The sequence below is a fragment of the Buteo buteo genome, chromosome 3 (genome assembly GCF_964188355.1).
Source record: "Buteo buteo chromosome 3, bButBut1.hap1.1, whole genome shotgun sequence".
In the NCBI taxonomy this organism is placed as follows: domain Eukaryota; kingdom Metazoa; phylum Chordata; class Aves; order Accipitriformes; family Accipitridae; genus Buteo; species Buteo buteo.
This window is the reverse complement of record NC_134173.1, coordinates 41512835-41534524: the sequence shown is the minus strand read 5'-3', so window position 1 is coordinate 41534524 and position 21690 is coordinate 41512835. Positions and strand designations below refer to the sequence as shown.

Here is a 21690-nt window from a genome sequence, read left to right as displayed (position 1 = left end):
GTCACCTAAAAGCTGACTCTGTCCTTGAGACTAGGACACAGTTCTGTGATTCTCAAGTTCTGTGACAACTTGAGGATATGATTTATCACAATATGCTTTGTTCCCTTCCAGAATCTATTCATATGTGGCAGCTTAAGTGAAGTTCTCATATAAGTGATATTTATCTACACTAATATATAACATTAATATACCTTCTCCTCCCTACTTTTCTTTAATGGTAGAGGAAGGAGTAACTTCAGCACTCAAGTCTAATACATAAGAATTACTAGTTTCTCCCAAAACCCTGCTGAAAGAGGCATAGTGGTCCACATGAGAAAGATGTAAGCTCATGTCTTGACAAGTGCCAATACAATTTCACTAAGTCATGTAAAATTAAGTTTATAAGATTATGAATGTAACAAAAGGTATATATTTTGATTATGAATGTGTTCTGGTGATCATTTTATGTGGCATACACCATCAGTCTTGGGGGGGGGAAACAGGCTAAATAGAAGTTTCAAATCTAACTCTTAATAGAAGCCACTAATACACTGAACAACATCAAAAAAACAGTAATTAAAACCTACTTTAATATGTTAGTTAGGAAAAAAACACAAATAACCTACATCTCAAACACATTTATAGTACCAAACTCAACTATCAAACCCAAATAAAAAAGAAAAATGAAGCAAATACAGTATAAACTACTGGGAAAAAATACCTAGCAAGTTTTTAATCATAATACTTACATAAGAAGGTAAGATATTAATAATATTCTGTATTTAAAATACTGCTTCCTTAGTTTTGGGTGCATCAGATTCAACAAATATTTTACCTTAGAAATTTTGTATACTTTCCACTAACTGTACCAGAACCTAAAACATCTGTATGCATTATGAAATGTAACTAAATAACTATTTTCTGTAAGTAGCATTAAATTACAGTTCCAGGACTTGGAAAGGCTTCACCAAGTAATGAATATATCCAAAAAACATAGTATGAATTTTTGGGAAAGGTGCTGTGGTGTTGTGCAGCGCATAGCAATGGAATCAGTTTTTTCTACAAGGATTTCCAACACCCTCCTCTCAACAAATTCCAGTTTAGAAAGACAGACAGAAAACCGCATTTTGAAGCATTTCATTCATAGTTTTGTCTTGGTTCATTTGTTTCAATTCTTACTTCAAGTTGTTATATACACCATATTCTGTCAGATATTATAAACAGTGCCATAAGCTGGTGCTGGTTTTGGCTGGGATAGAGTTAATTTTCTTTATAGTAGGTAGTATGGGGCTATGTTTCGGATTTGTGCTGGAAACAGCATTGATAATACAGGGATGTTTTTGTTATTGCTGAGCAGTGCTTACCCAGCCTCAAGGCCTTTTCTGCTTCTCACACCACCCCACCAGCGAGGAGGCTGGGGGTACAAAAGAAGCTGGGAGTGGACACAGCTGGGACAGCTGATGCCAACTGGCCAAAGGCATTTCCCAGACTGTGGACACATATTTAGCTAACGGTCGCAAGAGCATTCCAGACGCCTTTAGAAGACCTTGAACAGAATAAACAAGAAGACAAAAAAAGAAAGATGCCAATTAGAACAACACAGGTGCGCATTCCACGATAAAGGGAACTTGGCACAAAGAACCTCAATTCGGCAGTTTATCTTGACCAATTAGACTGAGACAAGTTTTGCATGTTTTAGTTGGTATAACCAATTATGTCCTATGTTTATGCGCGTGTACAGAGTTGGTATAACCAATTATGTCTTAAGTTTATGTGCGTGTACAGAGTTGATATAACCAATCATATTTTATGCTTGTGCGCATGTACAGTGACTTTGCAGACTATGTGATTATAAATGTGTGTGTGTTTTAGCAATAAATGTCATCTGCTTTCAACTTTACAGGCGTCCATTTATTTCTGCCTCCTGCAAATGGTGACCCCAATGTGGCCCTGAGAGCACAGAAGACAGGGCAGGAGAAGCCCTGGTTGGAGGTACTGCTGTCAGTGGGACCGAAGCAGGGAAGCTGAGCCTAGACTAAGAAGACACCTGAAAGGAAGGTGAGCAACCAGGGGCAGTATGGGGCAGAGCATGTCCTTAAAGGAAAGGGCAATAGTCAGACTCCTACTGCATATTGTCTCTGAGAGAGGAATTAAATGTACTGCATCTTCCCTGAGAACGTTATTGAAATGGTGCCGAATTCAGGGCTATTCTGCTGAAACGGCTACCACATTTGAGCCTGATATTTGGGCAGAAATTGGAACAAAATTACAGGATGCTATCTCTAAAGGGGATCAACACGCTGAAGAACTGGTTACTACCTGGCGGTTGCTTTTTGACAATATACGATCCTTACGGGCAGAAAGAAAGGTGGCAGAGGAGGCAAATTCAGTTTTGAATCCAACAGTATCGGTGTCGGTAAATGGCAATGAGGACAGACACGATACCAATGAGTCATCTTGTTCGCATTGTCCCTCTGACTGTACTTGTCATAAAATGACATTACCGGATGGTTCAGTAAAAGATGCACCGGAGCCAAAAAAGGCATCACCACCTATTCTACCACAAAACCCTGAGAAAGAAATACGCCCGATTAAGCTGTCTACGGGTTTATATCCACCTTTACCTGACGATGATGATAATTGGTCAGAACCTCCCCGAGACGATATTTCTTTAGAAGAAGAAAAACCACTGCCAAGTTACAATGTAGCTGAAGACTTGGGCTGTGACCCAAGAAGTTACTGGAGAGAAATACATAAGAAAGCAGCAAGCGAGGGAGTGGTCGTTCCGCATGCTTATCCTGTTACAGTGAGGGCAAATAATCCAAATGAATGGAATCCCTTTTCATGGGATTTGATAAAAGAACTGCGCAAGTCAGTCCATAATTATGGGCTGATGGCTCCTTTCACTGAAGCGCTGCTCGACAATATTTTTGGAGCTCAACTTTTGACTCCGTATGATTGCGATCAATTAGCCAGCCTGCTATTAAAGCCAACTCAGAAAATGTTGTGGAGAGACAGACGGAGGGGTCTGTGTGAAGAAGTTGCTATAAAAAATTTGGATAGACCCGATGATGACCCCATGAAGGTAATAGGGATGGATCACCTTATTGGGACTGGCAAATTTACTGATCCAAGATTACAGGCAAGGTTTCCCATAGAGGCCTTGAGAACTGCTTCAGTAATGGCATTTAAAGCAATGATGACTCTGCTAGAAGAGGGTAGAAATGTCATGTCGCTCACGCAGATTAAGCAGTGTCCCCAGGAATCGTACATGTCCTTCACTGACAGACTAAGAGATGCACTAACTAAACAAGTATCGAGTGTGGAGGCTCAGAATGCCTTGGCACTAAAATTAGCAGTAGAGAATGCAAATACTGACTTTAAAAAGCTTTTGATGGCGTTACCCAGAGATGCCAGCCTTGTTGAAATGGTTGAGGCATGTAACAAGATTGGAACTACATCATTCCAAATGACTGCATTAGCAGAAATGTTTGCAGTTGCACTTAGAGGGGATTTGTGAGTTGTGTTCGAAGTCACATAATCTGCCAGGAGAAACAGCACAAGGAAATGCAACAGTAGATCGGTTGGTGGCTCACGCATGGATGGGACCTTCACCAGATAAGCTAGGACAAGCTAGAATCTCACATGGGTTTTTTCATCAATCAGCAAAGGTACTCGCAAAACAATCTGGAATAACCATTGGAGATGCAAAAGCCATTACACAGACATGTTCTGAGTGTCAAGTTGTGGGAACAAATTCACCTGGAGCCGTAAATCCACGAGGTTTGCATTCTTTACAATTGTGGCAAATGGATGTAACACACATACCTGAGTCTGGTAAATTGGAATATGTCCATGTGTCTGTGAATTGTTTTTCTGCAGCTGTATGGGCAACAGCACAAAGACAAGAAAAACAAGTCGACAAGTCCAGCGACACCTGCGTTCGGCTTTTGCAGCACATGGCATTCCATTTCAGATAAAAACTGACAATGGGCTGTGCTACATCGCACAGACAACTCAAAAGTTTTTTAGTCAGTGGGGTATTGTACTGTACATACCACAGGTATACCACATTCCCCTACAGGCCGGGCAATTGTAGAACGCACGAATCAGACTTTGAAATGCCAACTGCAAAAACAAAAAGGGGGAGAGCAGATGGCTGCTCCTCATGAACGATTGAACAAAGTTGTATATGTGTTGAATTACTTGAGATTGACAGATGGTGAAAGCATACCACCAATTGTAAAACATGAACAAGGCATGGTAGGAGATTTGTTTGACATTAATAGCAATGTTCAAGTTAGGGTTAAAAATGTTGAGAAAAATGTATGGGAAGGACCATTTCAATTAATAACCTGGGGAAGAGGTTATGCTTGTGTTGTTACAGATCACGGAACAAGATGGGTACCAGCAAAGTGGGTAAAACCCTGGACAGTTGTTACATCCTTGGAAAAACGCTGAACCTAAAAGGACTCCTCACTGCATTCGGCCTGTTACGGGTGACACACATAAGTGAAGAATGGATGATCCAACAACCAAAACAGAATGTATGGGTAACTTTGGCGAACATAACGCATCAAGAAGCTATATGCCTTTCTGTCGCTACCCCTGAAAACCCTTTTTCTACCTGTTTGGTGGGGTTACCTCTAGACACCTGGCCAGATTCAATGCCTGAATTTTCCCTTTGTAATAACCCACAATCCTGTGTCAATAACTGGGATGGTGTGTATGCACACCTGCCTCGAGTAATGCAAGAACCTCAAGAGTTAGAGTTGTTAGGATCAGTCATCATGAATGCCTGTGTGATTTTTAATTACACCTGTAACACCACTCGAAAGGGTCAGAATGTAAATGCTATTTTGTCTGTATATAGAAATGCTACAGCTTGGTGTAACTATATCTATTCCAGAATATCATACTCTTTTTTCTATTCCAGCTGCTTTACCTGCAGGAATGTTTTTAATTTGTGGGGATAGAGCGTGGGGGGGGGAATTCCATCGAAATTTAACGGGAGGCCATGTAGCCTTGGATGACTTATGTTACTAACAACCGATATCAATATGATTCACAGTAAAAGCCTCACAATAACTGACACAGGGTTAAGTGGATGGCTAGCAAGTTTGGGAATTATGGGATGGTTGAAAGATTTGCTTATGCATGGCTTAGTTATTTTAATTGTAATATTAGCAGTTGTAATGATTGTACCATGTATCATAAAAATAGTTGAACGTATGATTGCAAAAGTATTTCATGTAACTTGGCTTGCACCAAAAACAAAAAGGGGGAATTGTGGGAGATTTCATGGAAAATGGGGGACATTTCTTTGAGCCTGATTATTTAGAGTTAGAATAAGTAGGCCGCAGTTAGCATGAGTGGGCCAGAGTATGTGACAGCTGCAGTATGAACAGACTTTGAACCACCAGAAAAACAAAGGACATGAGGAACTTGGACAGTGGAGCAATTAATAAACAAGATAACAGAACTGCAGAGGCAAGAAGGAGCTGCAAGAGCTTTAACGCAATTAAGAAAGCTGTCATTTCGGCTTAGAGCATTTAGCTGTGGGATGGGGACTTAGGAGTTGGTTTTTATCTTTGTTAAAAATCGGGGTTTCTTTTATTCTTATGTATTTTATTAGGTATAATGTTGCTTTTACCGTGTTTAATTAATTGTATTCATAGATCTTTGCAAAGGGCAATACAGCAGGTGTTAATTGACGAAAAACAAAAAAGGGGAATTGTGGACACATATTTAGCTAACGGTCGCAAGAGCATTCCAGACGCCTTTAGAAGACCTTGAACAGAATAAACAAGAAGACAAAAAAAGAAAGATGCCAATTAGAACAACACAGGTGCGCATTCCACGATAAAGGGAACTTGGCACAAAGAACCTCAATTCGGCAGTTTATCTTGACCAATTAGACTGAGACAAGTTTTGCATGTTTTAGTTGGTATAACCAATTATGTCCTATGTTTATGCGTGTGTACAGAGTTGGTATAACCAATTATGTCTTAAGTTTATGTGCATGTACAGAGTTGATGTAACCAATCATATTTTATGCTTGTGCGCATGTACAGTGACTTTGCAGACTATGTGATTATAAATGTGTGTGTGTTTTAGCAATAAACGTCGTCTGCTTTCAACTTTACAGGCGTCCGTTTATTTCTGCCTCCTGCACCAGACTGTATGACATCATGCTCAGCATATAAAGTTGGCAGAAGAAGACAGAAGGGGAGACGTTTGGAGTGATAGTGTTTGTCTTCCCAAGTAACCATTTGTCGTGGTTTAACCCCAGCCAGCAACTAAGCACCACGCAGTCGCTCACTCACTCCCCCCCACCCAGTGGGATGGGGGAGAAAATTGCGAAAAGAAGTAAAATTCCTGGGTTGAGATAAGAACGGTTTAATAGAACAGAAAAGACTAAACTAATAATGATAATGATAACACTAATAAAATTACAATAGTAATAATAAAAGGATTGGAATGTACAAATTACGTGCAGTGCAATTGCTCACCACCCACCGATCAACACCCAGTTATTCCCGAGCGGCGATTCCCCCCGCCCCCACTCCCCCTGGTTTATATACTAGATGTGACGTCACATGGTATGGAATACCCCTGTTGGCCAGTTTGGGTCAGCTGCCTTGGCTCTGTCCTGTGCCAACTTCTTGTGCCCCTCCAGCTTTCCTGCTGGCTGGGCTTGAGAAGCTGAAAAATCCTTGACTTTAGACTAAACACTACTTAGCAACAACTGAAAACATCAGTATTATCAACATTCTTCTCATACTGAACTCAAAACATAGCACTGTACCAGCTACTAGGAAGACAATTAACTCTACCCCAGCTGAAACCAGGACACCATTACACATGACGGAGCCCTGCTTTCCTGGAGATGGATGAACACCTGCCTGCTGATGGGAAGTGGTAAATGAATTCCTTATTTTGCTTTGCTTTTGTGCGTGGCTTTTGTTTTACTTGTTAAACTGTCTTTATCTCAACCCACAAGTTTTCTCAGTTTTACTCTTCCGATTCTCTCCCCCATCCCACCACAGGGGTAGTGAGCGAGCGGCTATGTGGTGCTTAGTTGCCGTCTGGGGTTAAACGACAATGGGGTGTAATACCTAGGACTCTTGCAATAAAGATATCTTATTTATTATATTTTTTTATAATCCATGTTTCATTTTATATATAAATAAATGTACAAATAAACCTCTTTTGCCACCCACCAAAACCCTGCTAAATTTATACTTCTCTGAGTGCACTTACTGGCAGTAATTATCTATTTGTGAGCATCTTATCTGTATATAAAACAAAGGACAATTTATTCAGAGAAAACGACTCTCTAGCAATTCAGAAAAACATGACACTAATAAGCTAATAAGCCATATATTAACATGAAAAATAACTTTAAGCTCTGCTGTGTTTAGATACAATTTTTTGCACTTGCATCCTTGCCTCCCAATATGAATTAAATTCACAAATGTCTCTTTGAATAAGCCCTCTCCCTATCTACTGCTCTGATGAACAATCTCTCCTCAGTAGCTGAAAAGAGGCCCAAAGCAGAGGAATTCACTGAAGCAGGTCAAACACTAGCTGTAAGGGGTTATGAAACCTGAAACCAGGTAATCATACTACCTCTCGCTCTGCTCCCACTTCCCTAAATTGGACTGATAACTCTGCATCAATCCTATTCTCCCACCACAGAGACAGTGATTTCAGATGTGTTGAACTGAGTAGCAAGGAAGCCTCACCAGAGCTCATGCAGTTCCACCACTGCCTTCTGAATTTCCAAGTGAAGAAATCCTGTCATTTCTTACCAAAGTACAAGCTTGACAGTTGTAACTGACTTTCTCTTGTGATTCCTTTCCCTGCACGCTCCAAAAAGAGAAGGAGATTGCTCAGGAACAGGCAGCAGTTTAGCACACAGACTAGTCAATCAAGTGGGCCAGATCTCCCCAACCAGCTTCTGAACTCCAACATTCATATTTTCAGCTTCAGTGTAAACTAAAGAATGAGTATATGCAGAGGTTATTGCAGATTACTAATACTGGAGAGTCAGCGGCCTCACTAAAACAGATCCAGGCATGAAAAAAATTATATTTGTTGCTGGATTTCCTTATATGTTGCTGCTGAAGGATTTCCCAGCAGTAAGTCTAAACTAACTTAAGTGTCCTTAAGGAGTACAAAGGAGTCTGGACATCCATTTATCCAGCATCCTAGGGATATCTCATTCCTTGGGATGAGCAAGAACAGGGCAAGTACATAACGATACTTTATCATTAAGTGAATGTGAGAGGTTACTTAATGTGAGAGGTTAGCAAATGTGATGCCCATCTACAAGAAGGGCTCAAAAGAGAACCCGGGGAACTACAGGCCTGTCAGCCTGATCTTGGTGCCAGGGAAGGTTACGGAGCAGATCAGCTTGAGTGCCATCACACGGCACATACAGGACAACCAGGTGATCAGGCCCAGTCAACATGGGTTCATGAAAGGCAGGTTCTGCTTGACTAACCTGATCTCATTCCATGACAAGGTGACCCACTTAGTGGATGAGGGAAAGATAGTAGATGTTGTCTACCTAGACTTTAGTAAAGCCTTTGGCACCATTTCCTACAGCATTCTCCTGGAGAAACTGGCTGCTCATGGCTTCGACAGGCATACTCTTCGCTGGATAAAAAACTAGCTGGATGGCCCAAAGAGCTGTGGTGAATGGAGTTAAAACCAGTTGGTGGCTGGTCACAAGTGGTGTTCTCCAGGGCTCAGTACTGGGGCAGGTTCTGTCTAATATCTTTTTTAATGATCTGGACGAGGGGATCGAGCACACCCTCAGCAAGTTTGCAGATGACACCAAGTTGGGTAGGAGTGTTGATCTGCTTGTGGATAGCAAGGATCTGCAGAGGGATCTGGACAGGCTGGATCGATGGCCGAGGCCACTTGTATGAGGTTCAACAAGGCCAAGTGCCGGTTCCTGCACTTGGGTCACAACAACCCCATGTAACACTACAGACTTGGAGAAGAGTGTCTGGAAAGCTACCCGGCAGAAAAGGACCTGGGGGTATTGGTTCACAACTGGCTGAATATGAGCCAGCAGTGTGTCCAGGTGGCCAAGAAGGCCAACAGCATCCTGGCTTGTATCAGAAATAGTGTGGCTGGTGGGACTAGGGAAGTGATTGTCCCCCTGTACTCGGCACTGGTGAGGCCGCACCTCGAATACTGTGTTCAGTTTTGGCCCCCTCATGACAAGAAAGACATTGAGGTGCTAGAGCGTATCTGAAGAAGAGCAACAAAGCTGGTGAAGGGTCTAGAGAACAAGTCCTGTGAGGAGCAGCTGAGGGAACTGGGGTTATTTAGCCTGGAGAAAAGGAGGCTGAGGGGAGACCTTATCACCCTCTACAACTACCTGAAAGGAGGTTGTAGCGAGGTGGGCGTCAGTCTCTTTTCTCAAGTAACAAGTGATAGGACAAGAGGAAATGGCCTCAAGTTGCAGCAGGGGAGGTTTAGATTGGCTATGAGGAAAACATTCTTCACTGAAAGGGTTATCAGGCATTGGAACAGGCTGCCCAAGGAAGTGGTTGAGTCACCATCCCCAGAAGTATTTAAAAGACAAGTAGATGTGGCACTTAGGGACATGGTTTAGTGGTGGACTTGGCAGTCTTAGGTTAATGGTTGGACTCGATGATCTTAAAGGTCTTTTCCAACCTAAACAGTTCTATGATTCTATTTACTAGCATAATCCCTCAGCCTCCACTGATTCACGGCCAGGGACTTTCTGAAGCAGCGGTAGTATGTATATCTTGCGCCCTTGATATATTTTTCTTCCATTAACCTGTCCGGCTTATTGTCAGCATATGTAAATTTTTGGCATCCACAACACCATTACCAAATAAATTCATAGATTAACCATGCAGTACATGAAAATGTATGTCTTCTTTGTTTTAAACTTGTCTACAGACAGTTTCAACTGAAGCCCCATGATTCTTATAAAGGAAAAATCAGTAATCAGTTGTACCTTGTTCACCCTGTGTGATGGATGGACTCAACCTCCCTTAGCCAAACCAGCAGCAGTTTGGTACAGGCTCCAAAGGAGGTAAAGGCCTGAGCTGCAGTCAGGCCAAGAACTCCTCTAGGAAACCCACAAAGGAGCAGAGTGACACAGTGAAAGTTGTGGGCACAAGGAGTCTCATGCATACCTCTCTCATTGTATGTAATTTCACTACGAGCCAACCACTTTATCCCATAAGTATGACAGCCTAACTGAGCCTTCTTTGAGCTCTCCCTGCTAGGCAGCAGGGCTGCATGGTGGCAATCTCCAGCGACAAGGTCTTTTACCAACAACAGATTGTTGGATGAGCCCAATTTGAGCTCTCCCTGGACAGCAACTGGACTGCATGCCAGGCAACTCTCCCCTTGAGCACGGACGCCTCTCAGTGTTAAGAGATATTAGTCATTTATCATAATTAAGTTTTAAATAGTATGAATCACTTAAAGTTATAATGTTGTGCAATTTAGTATGCTGTTTGCTTAGCTTTACTTACTTAGCACGAGTAGCTAGATTTGCTAAAGCCTTAGGCCACAAGCTGCAATTTTTCACTTAGATTTAGTGAACATGTACCTACTTAGAACAGGGGCCTCCAGAGCCAGCATAAATCAGAAGATAAGGAGGCTTCAAGGCTACAACTGCCAAAAGCACCTGCAACTCGACAAGATAACGAACCGCGTGTCTGGAGACAGTGGAGGAATCCAATAAGGAGTCAGAAGGTGTCACAAGATCTCAGACCAGAATCACTATTGGACCAAAGGGCACATTTTTCCTATCCCAGATCTTCTACTCTGTAAAAATAATGAATATTTATTGAAAATCCTCGGCCATTTTCAGCCACTAAAATTTCGAGAAAGGATCAGAATTACATAGCATGCAGTCCTCAAATATACAGCTTCAGATTATACCTCTTCAAATGATGGGAGACACCAAGGTACATGAAGTATTCATGTTGGATCAGACCTGAGGAGCAGCTAGCATAGTGTCCTGACTCAAAACAGCCAGCAGCATATAGATGGCAAGAAAAAAAATCCCCTCAGTTACCCGCAATTTCCAATTTGGGACTGAGATAATGTACCAGTAAAGTGGTATTGATCTATCTTCCATGAATTTATCTGATTTTGTATATTTACACTTGTAGTCCCCACAATCTTATGTGGCAATGCATTCCACAAAACAACTATGCTCAACTCATGAAAAGATACTTCTTTAAACTTCATAGCTTAAAATATTATCTATAATATGCCACCTGACTCAACTACAGCTCTCTACTATTTGCCCAACACCTGATGTGCTTGGCACCTCTGGAGGTGGGCAGAGAAATAAGATTGGGGAACAGAGTGGACTGTGAGAATCACCTTCTTGTCTTTCTTATAAATGGTGTTGGGGTGGGAGGAAGCTTCTTCCTATAGCTTCTCTAAAGAGAGAAGCTGTGCCCCAACAGCCATTAAACATCAGAACTACAAGTCTAGAAGAGTATCAGTCTGATCCCATGTTATTGGGACCAATATCACATCATAATGAGTGATCTATACCATGTTGTTGTGTCCCCTTACCTTCCTTTAGAAGAAATCACAGGCATACAGGCCATAAAAAGGCTATGGTAATACAGACATTTAGGTCTCTGATCTGGACAGTCGGGGACTAGGATTACACAGTGTCTCAACTCTGTTCTTTAGGTATAGGCTTAAAGTAAGCTTTGGTTCCTTGTGTAAGTTGTAAGCAAATGACATTTTAGGCTCCTGCACATTGTGATATTCAGTACCCATCTATTTCTTGAAAATGAATCATTCTTTAAAGCTTTTTATTAGCTCATGTAACTCATTTCAACTCAAGAGAATCTAGTATCTCTAACTATAATTGGTTTTCTCTCTTCATTTTCCCTTTAGCAATATGAAGCACAATCAACTTCTGTTTCAACCCATTTTCTGCTTATCAAACCAGAAATAACTACACAACTGTTGCAATAAGTGACTAATTGAATTCATAATTTATTCTAACCTTACAAACACTCTCTTAACCAAACTATAGAACTTACTAAGCTTACTAGAAGTTATTGTCAGTCTAAAAATTCTGTGTAAACATCAAACACCTGTGGTATTACTGGCAGTAAAATTCAAGAGCGGGATTCCATTATTTTAAGACTCTAAACACCAAATCCCTGTTCTTTGAATAACCAGTTAAAGCTTTGCTTAAACTCAGATCAACTAAAAGATTCTCCTTGATGTTGTTGTCTTTTAGCAAAGGACCACAAGATGAACTGAAATCAATGAACTCCATGAATGCATTAAACAGACTTGTGCATCTCTCTTGCTTCAGTGATGTTATATTGGCAGAAAGAAAAAAATCCTGAATATGGCATTTGTTAAACTTTTACACAGGTGTTCAGTGACAAGTATAATGCATGAAAACATTGCTTTAAAATTAGTAGTAGATTTCAAGTTTATGGCTTCTCTCTAGACAATAGTCCTGCAGATCAAGGAAACCGGTAAATAATACTGTTGACAGTATCTGCAATAATGTTGTAGTTAAAATTTCAGTAAAATGCCATAAAAAATTAAAAAAAAATACTTTTTGAGGTTATATCTCACCTTAGCTGTTTTGTAAAAATAATTACTCCAACTGATTTACTAAACCTGCCATTTGTATACTCATTTGCATAAAAGTGATCAGCACTTACTGTATTGTTTGAAGCATAGAATAACAATTCATATATTGCACTAAAAGCAAAAAAGATAATGATTAATGTATTAATGAGACTGATTAGAGCAAGAGCAAGCTAATCCCTGTAGCCTGAATATAAAAATAGAAGTTATCCATAATTGCCAATTTTTAAAAGTGAAATTCCTTTTCACAACCTTGGTGGTTTCTTTGCTGCTCTTTCTCCCCTACCCTTTCCTAGACTTCAATATTTATCACACATTCTCAAGATTAGATACTGCACATGGATCCCTCCAGGTAAATTCCACATAACTAACTACAGTAAAGAAATAGCAGAATATATATGTGAGAGAAAGAAGCTACTGCAAATACGACCTTCTGAAGGAAAGAATGCGTCTTTATTTAAGTCCACAGAAGACCAATAGTTGTCTGAATAGTAACCATAATGCTTTCTGTTGAGGTCTACAGGTTTTACAGTCTTTACCACTTACGGTACATTTATGCAATAGCCTAAGAATCCCAGCCAGATACCATCACTTACAAGCTGTACCCTCTGTCCTATGCTAAGGCCTTTGTGCACAACAAAGGCTAATTAAGAAGCAAAGAACACAAAAGACAGGGGGCAAGTGTGAAAGACATTCTGAAGTCCACAGTTGTGGTCTAAAACACCCATGGGAGAACAGAATCAGCTATAAGTGAAAGGCAACACATAATGGGAGAACAGTTGCAAGAGATCTAACTGTACACTGATAGACCTATCTCAGGAGAATAAAAGCCTTTATCTAAAAGAAATGAGAACTATGTACCTGGAGATGCCAGAGAGAGTAGAAGAAACCTTCCATCATGTCAATACAACCTCTCAGTCTTCAAAAAGACGGTAGTTACTTGGAAAAAAATATCTTTAAGGGATGTCCTGGGTCTGGCTAGGATGGAGTTAATTTTCTTCACCGCAGCCCACACAGCGCTGTGTTTTAGATTTGTGAATAAAACAGTCTTGATAACACACCAATCTTTTAGCTATTGCCGAATGGCTCTTGCACAGAGTCAAGGCTTTCTCTGCTTCTTGCTCTGCCCCACAGTGAATGAGCAAGAGGCTGGGAGGGGAGAGAGCTGAGACAGCCGACCTCAATTGACCAAAGGGATGTTCCAGGCCATATAATGTCATGGTCAGCAATAAAAACTGGGGCGTGGTTTTTGCCAAAGTAGCTGTTGCTTGGGGACTGGCTAGGCATCAGTCTGCTTGTGGGAGGTGATGAGTGATTGGTTTGGCATCCCTTGTTTTAGGTTTTCAGGTCTGTCTTTCTTTCTTCTTCCTTTCAGTTACTAAACTATCTTTAACTCAACCCATGAGTTTTCTTGCTTTTGCTCTTCCTATTCTCTCCCCCTTTCCACTGTGGGGCAGTGAGGGCCTGTGTGGTCCTTAGCTGCTTGCTGGGGTCAACCCACAGAGAGGGAAAAAGCATCTTTTGGAACTTTTGCCTTCAACTGTTCATTGTCTATCCAAATTCTAAATCTTTCAGGAGTTTCAAAGTACCTGGCAATCAAGATTATCAGAAATTGTCTACCACACAGATAGAAGAAGATTGAAGATATGGAAGATAAACAGAAGACTGAAGATCAGACCTTTTAGAAATTGTGGTAACAGTAAATTGCATTTCCTAGAATCAAATAGTTGTATTCAACTTGGGATGAACTATATCTTCCACATCAGACTCTGAAGAAAAAGCCACTGAATGTCAAATACCTATCACTTAGAAAGTCAATTACATCCCACAAAAGTAAAGCTTAAGATATTTCATTCATACGTCACAGAGCAGTAACATCATGACTGTTCATATGCTAAGCCTGGTCCATATAATACAATCCTTCTTTTGCTCCAGTAATAACCATCAAGGAGCACAAAAGTATGTAAATGCTTTACACACTTTGGGAGGTAATGCAAGTAAAAAAAAAAAAAAAAAAAAAAAAAGGCAATAAACCAGTGCTTTTTTTCTTTCTCTTTTAGACACAAAGCATGCCTCCTTTTTCCAGCTGTTGAAATTTGAAGGAAACAGAAAACTTCATATTAATAGCTTCATAAAAGCTATGAACACCACTCTGTAAGACATTAGAAATGGAAGCATGTAGATATATGGCAATTTCCAAAAAAGCTGCATCTAAGTATTTATCTACACAGTAACTTTTTTTCAGAAGTTTCACCAGGAGGGCAGTACTGATGCAGATAATCAAGTCATGCATACAAAGACATTTCATTTGACTTTTGAAGGCATACTACAAGATGAACAACTTTGCATTTTTTTTTTAAGAGAAAAATAATGCTGGATCATACCTTGCTAAATATTTTCTTGGACTCTGAGAACATCAATGTTTATTATTGCATTGAGTGTAAAGAATCAGAATTCAGTGGTAAGAACATGAGACAAACAACACTGCCATTATCACTTTCCCGTAACTTGGGCTAAAGCAGTGATCACCATCTCTGACTAGACAGAAAACTTATCTTCTTCCAGTGGCATAAAAATACTGTACTACACTGACTTTCCTGCTTGCTGGTGATTCAAACCTGAGGACCATTGTACAATGAGGAGTTCGTGATCCACACAACAACTGAGCTGAGCAGCAGCAGGTCTGTTGTGCTTTGTTGTGCTGCATGTATCATTTGATTGAAGGATAAAGTTAGCCTGGTCATTGTAAGGGAGAAGACTGTAGGCAGCTCCCACTTGGCATTTGGCAATTACACCACCTGCATGGTCTTATCTTAAAAGTGAACCACCATGTTGTCATGTGAATATCTTTTTACTTGATAGTAGAAATGCTAAATGAAATTCTTTACTTATAAGAAAAATGAAGTCATTTACTTCTAAGAGCTCTAAGGTCTGTAACGCCGGTGAACCTTAGCATGGCAGGATCTGTGCAGCATATCATGCTATGACTGGATGTCTGTCCAATGTTGCGCAACTTAAGAGTTCCCAGCATCTGAAAGGATGTAAGATTATCTACACTATCTCCTTTTACCACCTCAAAAAGGTATTTAAATCCACACCTCATGGAGTCCGAGTGCCCTTCTAATGGAGATCTGTAACACACACTTGCACCAGTGCATTACATCTGCCACTGAAAATTTTGCAATGTATAGTACAGCCAATCTCTGCATACAGAAGAGGCATATTGTCTCCCAGTGGTGTCAGCTTCTGTGCATGGACTACACAGGAGATACTTGCTGGTAATGTTGCCACTTTCCCAATAGCTTCCAAAAAAGAACAATCAGCAAAAGGGAACATGAGGAGCATTTTGCACAGCTTTCTCCCACACAATCACTCTACTTAAACCCCAACAAAACAGGCTGAGGGCCAGAAAACTGTTCTGAAGATGTAGTGCAAGTCACATACCATCTTTCCCAGGACCCTGTGGCCTCTCTTCTAAGCAAATGATGTGTTCTAATCACATAATGCAGGAGAAGTTTTTGTCTAGCTGGGAGAGACAACAAAGAAAACCAACCTGCTGCTAATATTAGAATAATTTATCAGGTCTAGAGTCTGTTTCTTGCATGTTGACAAAGACCTCTAGGAAACAAGGAGATCAGGAATGTCTGCTGAATGAGAGGAAATGTACTGAAAGCACTGCAGATTGGACACCCTTTCATTAAAGCACTCAGAGACTTATTAGAAAAGCAGTATGGACTACATAAGGGGTAGCCTACCAGAGTTATTGGCTCATCCTACAGGCAAAGGCAATCTCCACTAAATTCTGTTTATCTGCTCTTGTTATAAAATGTAAATATAGCACCAATCAACCTTTCAGGGGTGTTACAATGATCAAGTAATTAACATTTGGAAAGCTCTTGAGGAAAAAAGAAATTTTAAAGATTAGAAGAAGAGTTGTTAAAGCAAACAGAACATACCGGATATCACCCAAAGCAATAATTTTAAAAAGTGTATTATTACTTAAAGTGCATTTCTATCTTTAAAGATTCTGGTTTGTTACTGCATAGCAAGAATTACACATGAACATGAGGCAGACAATCACTGAACTTTCACTTAATATTTCTACACTGAGCAAAAAACCACTATTACTATGAAACCAGCTCCGAAGAAAAGAAGATGTGGTTTTACAAGTCCTGATGCTGCAAACACTTAAATTTAGCTCAGATATATGATTATTTGCATTGAAATCATGGAGGCTTTTCAGAATCATACAGACTGGTGTATGCATCAATTGAAGGAAACAGACTTCAGTTAATCACCACCTTTCACTTCAACCACACCAGGGCATCCTGGATACACTTATCTTTGGAGTGGTGCTTCGTAGTTAACTATTGCATAGCATGTATTAACATATGGTAACATTTTTAATATCATGAGCATGCATAAAGATTGGACAACAAGAAAAGAGGTGATTGAGCATTGTGACTAAGTATCATAGAATCATAGAATCATTTAGGTTGGAAAAGACCTTTAAGATCATTGAGTCCAACCATTAACCTAACCCTGCCATGTCCACCACTAAACCATGTCCCTGAGCACCACATCTACATGTCTTTTAAATACTTCTGGGGATGGTGACTCAACCACTTCCTTGGGCAGCCTGTTCCAGTGCTTGACAACCCTTTCGGTGAAGAAATTTATCCTCATAACCAATATAAACCTCTCCTGCTGCAACTTGAGGCCATTTCCTCTTGTCCTATCACTTGTTACCTGAGAAAAGAGACTGACGCCCACCTCGCTACAACCTCCTTTCAGGTAGTTGTAGAGAGTGATAAGGTCTCCCCTCAGCCTCCTTTTCTCCAGGCTAAACAACGCCAGTTCCCTCAGCCACTCCTCATAGGACTTGTTCTCAATATTGTGTAAAACAAGAATTTCTTTTTCATCTTCCTTATTTGTAAAAAGCTCAAGAATGTATATGTAAGTCCCAAGTGTGCTATAAAAAACTTTATGCTTTTACTACATGTATGTTTATGCATAGCAATACATTTAAACAATTATATTCTTATACTTAATCAAACAATTGATTTTTTAAAACCAAATGAGTCATGATTTGGTGACTATTCAATCAATATTCCTGACAATTTCAGGGAAAATACATGTCAGTCCTCTCCAGTGGACATTAGTGAGATACTGAGGGAATAATGTGATTTCAAAGTCTCAGTGGATTTCAGCCAAATGCGAAAGCTTAAGCCCAAATGTCATGGAATTTCAAAAGACCTGCAGAGTTTCACAAAGAACTACTTCAGCTCCCGATTAGATTTACAAAACACGATACTTGGCATTACAATGTATACAAAACAAGCCCCTTGATATCATTTTCAGTCACAAACCTCAATTACATTACCTTTTACATTTATAAATACCTGTAATTTTAAAAAGCTGAGAACTGTAACAGTAAAGTCAGGAAGATCCTTTCCACTATGATGTTATCTGCCAGTAATCTATTTCAGCCCCCTGCATAACTGAACACAGTCAGAAAGTTAGCAGTGTGTTAACAGCCTTCCTATGCATCTTACGTTACACATAAAGAGTGGTAACTGAAATCAGAATGTAGCCCCATAATAATCTTTTTCATCTTTGCATATATATTTCTTTTGAAATGGATTCTTCAGAAGTATAACAGCTTAATTGCTTCTTCTATCCAGAATGTTTCATTCTAACTAAACCTTCATTGACAATTCTGAGATGAGTACTAGGAGGGGTTTTTTAAAAAGAAAATATACCAACAGTCAGTTTCATGCTTTTAATACCTAAATAAATCAAGCAAACTCTGAAAAAGATTCCCTTGAACACACATAAAGATGGAAGTTTTTGTTCTGCAAAAACCTGCATTATAAGTAGGGTACGCATTAAAATCATCTGCTATAAACAGTAAAATTTGTTTTCGCAGAATCCAGACTTAGGAGCGTGAGGTTTTGTAATTTTTGAAGAAAGGCCTGAATAAGCAACAAATACTGAACTCTAAAGGGAACAAGTCAAGTAGCTATATACAACAATGCCCTGCAATTCAGTGATGGCAGAAAGCCATGATTTCAAATTAGTTATACTGCATATAAGCAGTGTAAAAAGCATCAAAGCAGTTAATGGATTAATGCAGTACATAATAAAAAAATTCAATCCCAGTATCATAGAGTTACTGATCTGGAAAACATAGCAATGACAAATACCTATGTTTGCTGATAGAAACTTAAGTTCTTTATGCTACCTTAAAAAGAAAATAAAACACCCTTCTTGTGTAACACTTTGTCATACCCTCAAGTTTTGAGCAGTTCTGCAGGATGTAACCTAACCGCTACATCAAATATAAAATACATACTGTCAGCAAATTGCAAAATGACATTTAAAATAAAAGCCAGTCTTTCAGAAGCACAACACTTTCAACAGCAAGATGTGCATATTGAACTTTCTATCAGTGGTAGTTACTACAATATGGTTATATTATAATCACTATAACCGTGGCTACTCATCAAATATGCCACAATTTTGCTTCAGAATCTCAGAATCACTTATATAACACCCCATGCAAACCAGAGGTCCCATTTGTGACCATTCCTAGTTCCAAGTTGATTTTGTATAAACTTTGCCAGTTTCGATGAAATGCATGATAGAAAAACGTTCCAGGTTTTGCATGGCACAAAACCAGAAGGGATTCTTACAATTGAGCCCTTATTAAAAAAAAACCACAAAACTCTTGTTTGTACAAAGGTAATATTCTGCCCAAACGTCAAGACACTAGAAAATAAAATTTCCCTTATACTGCCTTTCTGGTTCCAGATACCTTCAGGGATTCAAGTGTCTGGAAGGGAAGACCGACACATCTGTCAGATACCTTTTTCTCACCATCCCCACAAAAGTTAACAAAAGATTCTATTCTGTATGTGATACATAATGAGGCCAATTACATCACACACACACACTTACTGTACCTTCCAGATGCCACAGAATCCTAGAGGAGTCCTGTGGTTTATGCCAGAACAAGACACCCATTCAGCTTTCTTTTTATGTCACACTGATAAAGTTGGAAAGATCTGTAAATTGCAGGTGGAAATAAGGAGGCAACACAGCTACAGACTAATTATGGCCTTCACTGGAATCCATGGATTAGTTCTGGAAATACCAACTGATTCCATGAAGACTGCAAGCCCACAGTCACAAACACTGTGACTGCCTTCAAGCACAAAGAACTAATTGACCCATTGTGACACCTGAGTGGTCCAGCCCATTATCTCTTCTTTCTTGTAAAAACAAATGCATGCATCAAACTTAAAACTACTGAAAAAAAGAAAGTATGTATTAATTTACAATTATTTAAGCATAACAAAAACACTTTTTTACCATGAGCATGATCAAGTACTGGAACAGGTTGCCAAGAGACACTGTAGTCTCCATCTTTGGAAAGAGAACTTTGGAGAGAACCCAACTGAACAATGTTCAGAGCAATCTGCTCTAGCTGATTGTTTTGAGCAAGGGGTTGGACTAGATATTTCCAGCAGTCCCCTCCAACCTCAACTATTCTGTGATTCTATGAAGACTGTAGTAAGGAAGCAACAGAAACATAACAGAAACAGAGTAAAGCACCATGTGTTTTTCTGATTTTTAGATTACAGTCCAACACAAAACAAGTCATTTGTGATAGAATTTGTAAATGTAAGAATGCTGAGCTATCCTGAGATTGCATATTTCCCATGCTTTGATCCCACAAAGTTCTATATAGCAAAAACTTTGGGGGGGTGGGGGGGAATTGAAATCCATGACTACCTTTTAAGCATCTTACATGGAAGCTTTTAAAAATGGCAGAGACTATTAATTAACTTTCTTCAACAATTTGCCTCCTTTCACAAATAGTAATTCTAGGAAAGGGAGGAAGCACTGAGCATAGAGCCTTCTAGAGTGCAACTTAACATACAATACAGTCTACTGGAAAATTACAATCAAATCCTCTGGAGAGGTTACAAATTCACATTGTGTAAGCTATTTGTAGCTAGGAAGTCTCAATTAAAACCCACCGAAGCTAGAACTGTGATACAGCTAAGAAAAAGAAGAACCAGACGAAAGCCAGTGAAGCTGATTTTGCTCCTTGTACATAAATACATTCTCTAAGTAGAACCTGCAAGTGATTTACATAGGAAATCAAATCAATTACTTTTAGCACCTGAAGAGTTTGATATTTCATGGGATTTTGATGCAGCTGGCAGTTTATTCACACACATATACGGTCTTCATTACATTCACTCCTGAAAGTTTCAAGTTCAACCCTATGAACCTTCACACAGCTGCTGGATACTTTAGTTTCAAACATAGGGAGCAGTTTCAAACTAATCTATGTTTGATCGGATATTACCCTTTTTAGATTAATCTATAATTTAAGAAGTATCAGAAAATACACATAATTTTTTGCAGTTACCCAGCAGTTCCATTGCATCATCTTCATTGTCAATATCTTCTTCGGTTACAGATGGAGCTGTGCTTTGAGCAGAATCAAAGGAGTCCTGAGAAAGCATGGCAGCCAGCAGTTTCTTATGTTGTTGCTGTTGTTGTTTTAGTCCTTTGGTCTTTGGCTCCATTTTTAAGCTGTGAGGGAGGAAAGCACAACTTTCTCTTACTGCTGCTCTCTACAAAATATGTCACACATTTGTCAAATTACTGTAGCCCATGATGTCCTCCAGATCTGAAGGTTAATGCTGGTTATCTCTCATTCCCTGGTCACTGGATGCTATAAGTCAGTTTGTGTTTTCAGTTCCTATCTGAAGTTTTGATTGAATGATGATCGGAAATTTCCCATTGACTTATGGGCATTAATCAAGTCTAAATAAGCTACATATACAGAACAACAGGATGTCAATTACTGATCAGTATTGCCAAGGCATTGATCGCACGGCAACAAAGCTGACAACAAAGAACTGCTCCCTTGAGTGGTTATGTTACCATGACCCCACAGGATTAAGAACTATAGTTATAACAGTTCTCATGGTTTGTTGACTTTTGTCCCTAAGCTAAGTAACAGAGAACTGGAACTGCACAGAAGTTAGA

At 39.7% G+C, this 21690-nt stretch overlaps 1 protein-coding gene across 1 annotated transcript in view; it reads right to left on the bottom strand.

Annotated features, from left to right (window-relative positions):
• The window catches only part of C3H8orf34 (chromosome 3 C8orf34 homolog), a 180483-nt gene that overhangs the window by 91447 nt on the left and 67346 nt on the right, over positions 1 to 21690 (bottom strand). The window contains exon 7 of the mRNA XM_075024344.1: positions 21065 to 21231. Coding sequence (XP_074880445.1) covers positions 21065 to 21231 — 167 coding nt within the window. The remainder of the gene's footprint in view (positions 1 to 21064; positions 21232 to 21690) is intronic.